Source organism: Myxine glutinosa, chromosome 1, assembly GCF_964187855.1.
Source record: "Myxine glutinosa chromosome 1, kmMyxGlut1.1, whole genome shotgun sequence".
In the NCBI taxonomy this organism is placed as follows: Eukaryota; Metazoa; Chordata; class Myxini; order Myxiniformes; family Myxinidae; genus Myxine; species Myxine glutinosa.
In genome coordinates this window covers 289342310-289345945 of record NC_136261.1, presented here as the reverse complement: position 1 = coordinate 289345945, position 3636 = coordinate 289342310, and the positions used below count along the sequence as shown (strand labels likewise).

The 3636-nt window shown below is 49.8% G+C and overlaps 1 protein-coding gene across 1 annotated transcript; it reads right to left on the bottom strand.

Moving 5' to 3' along the window:
* Positions 1 to 1630: 1630 nt before the first annotated feature.
* On the bottom strand, positions 1631 to 3400 carry LOC144892204 (protein FAM200C-like). The gene has a single exon (XM_078777643.1). It carries the CDS (start codon positions 3398 to 3400, stop codon positions 1631 to 1633), a length of 1770 nt encoding a protein of 589 aa, XP_078633769.1.
* Positions 3401 to 3636: the final 236 nt, after the last annotated feature.

The window sequence follows — 3636 nt, the reverse complement described above, 5'->3', positions numbered from 1 at the left end:
ATCGATGCTGCGTCGCTTCTCTTCGAAGCATCATTGCCGATTCGGGCTGGGCCCCGCCCTGCACGGTCGAGTCCGGGCCTTGTCGGGCGAGGCGACCGGTCCGGTTCAAGGGCGAGTGGGAGGAAGCGGCACGGCGCCCCCTGGCGGGGGCGGGGTTCCGATCGGGCGAGCCTCGGTCATCGGGCCCGGGACCGCAAGGTACCGCGCCGAGATGGTGCGTGGAATCTCAGCCCGACCAAACCACCTCCCTTGAACCGAAAGCCGGACGGATTCAACCTGCAGGCGACCAAACCACCCGAATTCATTGCTCGGCTTTACGAAGCCGAGTTTTAATGATGTCATGACGCACCGAGGCTAGGATATAGCTGACAGTGATGATGATGATACTGATAGTGTTTTTGATCCGAAATTTAGAAAAGTGAATAGAATTGGCAGGAATTGGAAAATTTTTGGTTGGTTGCAATTGGATGAGCCAAATTGGTAGTGGAAGATACCCGATGTGGGGGGATGGCAACTCTGCCATCTCTCACATGCAGGGGGCAAAGGAGCACTAGAGTTATGGGGTTTATGGCAGTGAAATCTAGCCCGGGAGGGTTAGGATATAATGATAGGGATCTAGAAGATGACCTTAGGTAACGTTAAGATTAGGTAGTGACAATGATACCTGTAGTGGGGACGCAGGTAGATTAGAGTGGATGATAACGACGTGGTATGTGCTTAGTTTAAAGGGAAGACAGGGAGCACTAAGTTAGCAGGGCAACAGGTAGTTTAGATGATGCCGTGTGAGTGTTGGAAGTGTATTCAGAAGTGTATTGTGAAAAGAGTGTGAATTGTGGTGGGATTGCACAGGTGTGCAACTGAACAGGTGTATGGAGCAGTGTATGAGTGAGTGATAGTGATGTGAGTTGTATTGACCGAATGGTCCAGGAAGGAAGGAGGGTGCAGGTGGCACCAGGTGTGATTGCACAGGTGTGCAACGACAGGTGTATGGAGAATGGTTGTGTGGAATAAATGGTATGGAATATATGGAGTATTGGAATGGATGGTCGTGGAGTGAGTATGGTGGAAACTGTGGAGTGGAGTGGATGGTGCGAAGGTGTGAATGGGGGAAGGATGGACCCCCATCACGAATACCCGGGGAGGGTAGTGTAAGTGTTAGGAAGAGGGTATAGGTAAATTGTGGTTGGATATTGGCATCTGTGGTGCGGGTGAGAGAATGGTATTTGGATGGGTGCATTAGTGTTGTGGAAATGGCTGGGCGTGTGGCCTGTTAGTGTGTGTAGTTGGTTTGGGCACTCCACCACTGTGAGGATGTCGGCCAGGTGAGGCCGCATGTGGGCTCTGGGAGCCGGTAGAGTTGTTGTGGATGGGGCCCGAGGATCCGGAGGACGGACCCGGGTAGCCCAGTGCCAGAGGGCACCGAGGGGTGATAGAGCCAGGAGGGGCCTTCCCCAGTTAGATAGGTTAGGGCAGCGTTTCTCAACCTTTGATGGCCCATGGCCCCCCTACCGAGTCGCTTAACATTCGTGGCCCCCTGCCCTTCAATAAAAGATGCAGATTTCGTTTTATGAAATTTATTTACTCGGTCTTAAAAGATAAATCAAAGTAAACATTTTTCTAAGCAATACAATCAATGAGACACTTGCTGTTGGGCTTGTCTGACGAGGCCTCTTATGTCCGGCTCCGTCTTGGACACAGCAAGGCGAATATCGTTCCCAACGTCAAGACGGTTTCTGGACTTCGTTTTAATGGTCGCAAGGTCAGAAAATCCAGATTCGCAAAGATATGTTGTGGCGAATTGAATGAGCATTACGGATGCCTTCTTGCTGAGTAGTGGATACGCATCCTGAACAGACAACCAGAAGGTGGAGAGGTCTTCTTTGTTACTGAAGACCAGCTTCATTGCTTTTGAAACCTTCAACTCTGCCAGCTCTTCTGCTTCGTCTTCAGTAGGTTCAATTTTGGCGTTGAACGGGTCTTTGTGCCACGGAACATCCAACGGTGCATTGTCGAAATACGATTTGAACTCAGCGGAGAGATTGTCGAGATGTCTAGTGATGCAATCTTTGATGCTGACGGGAAGCTCAATCCTCTGCGTCTGCAGGTGTTCGTCCAAGAAAGGAAATGAGGCAGTGGACCCGGCCTTGATTCGTGCCTGCCAGACTTCCATTCTAGCAGACAGTCCGGCAAGCTTGTCTTGAACGTCACTGACTGTCACATCACGGCCTTGCAAGGACTGGTTCATTTCGTTGAGTCGGCCGAATATATCGGCCAGGTAGGCGAGCATCATGACGAACTCTTCATTGTCGAAGTGGACATGGAGGTTGTTTTCGTTGTCTCGCAGGAAGATTTCCACCTCAACCCGGAGTTCATACAGCCGAGAGAGGCATTTCCCCCTCGATAGCCAACGGACTTTGGTGTGGAACAGAAGTCCAACATGATCCGCTCCCATTTCGTTGGCCAGGAGTTGGAAGAGCCGATGATTTTTGGCCTTCGCACGAATGAAGTTGATCACTTTGACCGCGACGTCCATGACTTCCAGCAAATGAGGCGGAAGAGTCTTTGACGCAAGAGCGTATCGGTGTTGCGAACAGTGGGAGGACGTCACATGGGGCCATTCGTTCTTCACAAGCGTGACGAACCCTCCTCTGACGCCGACCATCGCTGGGGCACCATCAGTACAAATGTGCTTGAAATTCTGCCAACCGAGTCCGTCAGCTTCAAAAAAAGAGTCCACAATAGCTTTGATATCTGCCGCTGTCGTTGTGGTTGGTAGGGTATTGCAGAACAAGAACTCTTCCTTCATCTTTCCCTTTCTCTCGTAGCGAGCGAAGGCGATCAACTGGCTCTCCAGGGCGGTGTCGGTAGACTCGTCTAATTGAAGGCTAGCCTGGAGCGTGCTTTGTTTGATTTCGGAGCAAACTTGACGGCACACATCAGCAGCCATGTCGTCAATCCGTCGTCGGATCGTGTCATTAGAGAGCGAAACTTGCTGGATCTTCTTTTTCGCCTCTGGTCCGATCATCAATTCCACCATTTTCTCTGTACATGGCTTGATAAGGTCCTCAGCAATAGTGTGCGGCTTCTTGCACTTCGCAATTCGGTATGCCACTTCGTAGCTGGATTGAAGAGCAGGTTTTTCTTCTGGCCGGAATCCAAATTTGGGAAGTGTCGCTTCACGGTCATATCGTGATCGTTTCGCAGACAGAGCGTCGATATTATCTTCCTTCCTTCCGGGATGCATCTTGTCGCGATGGTTTGAAAGTTTGGAAGGACGTAGTGACGCATTTGACATCACGACCGAGCAGTGCAGACATTGCACGCAGTCCACGCCATCTCGACTGACATTCGTGAATCCAAACTTGACATAGCTGTCATTCCATTTTCGAGCCTTCGACATCTGAGAAAAAAATTGCAAATACGAATTAATTACTTTTGTAACAGTAATACAGTAAGGTTGAAAATTAGGTTTAGAAAAGTGCTCTGGAGGGAAGGAGAAGAAAGGAAGTAGAGATGTAAAGAAGCAGAAAGAGATGGAGAGAAACTCATCTACCCTTTTTTAGAGAAGGTTAAACTCATCTACCCTTTTTACTTTGACACTATGACCGGAGACTCGTCACCTTAATTGTACATTAC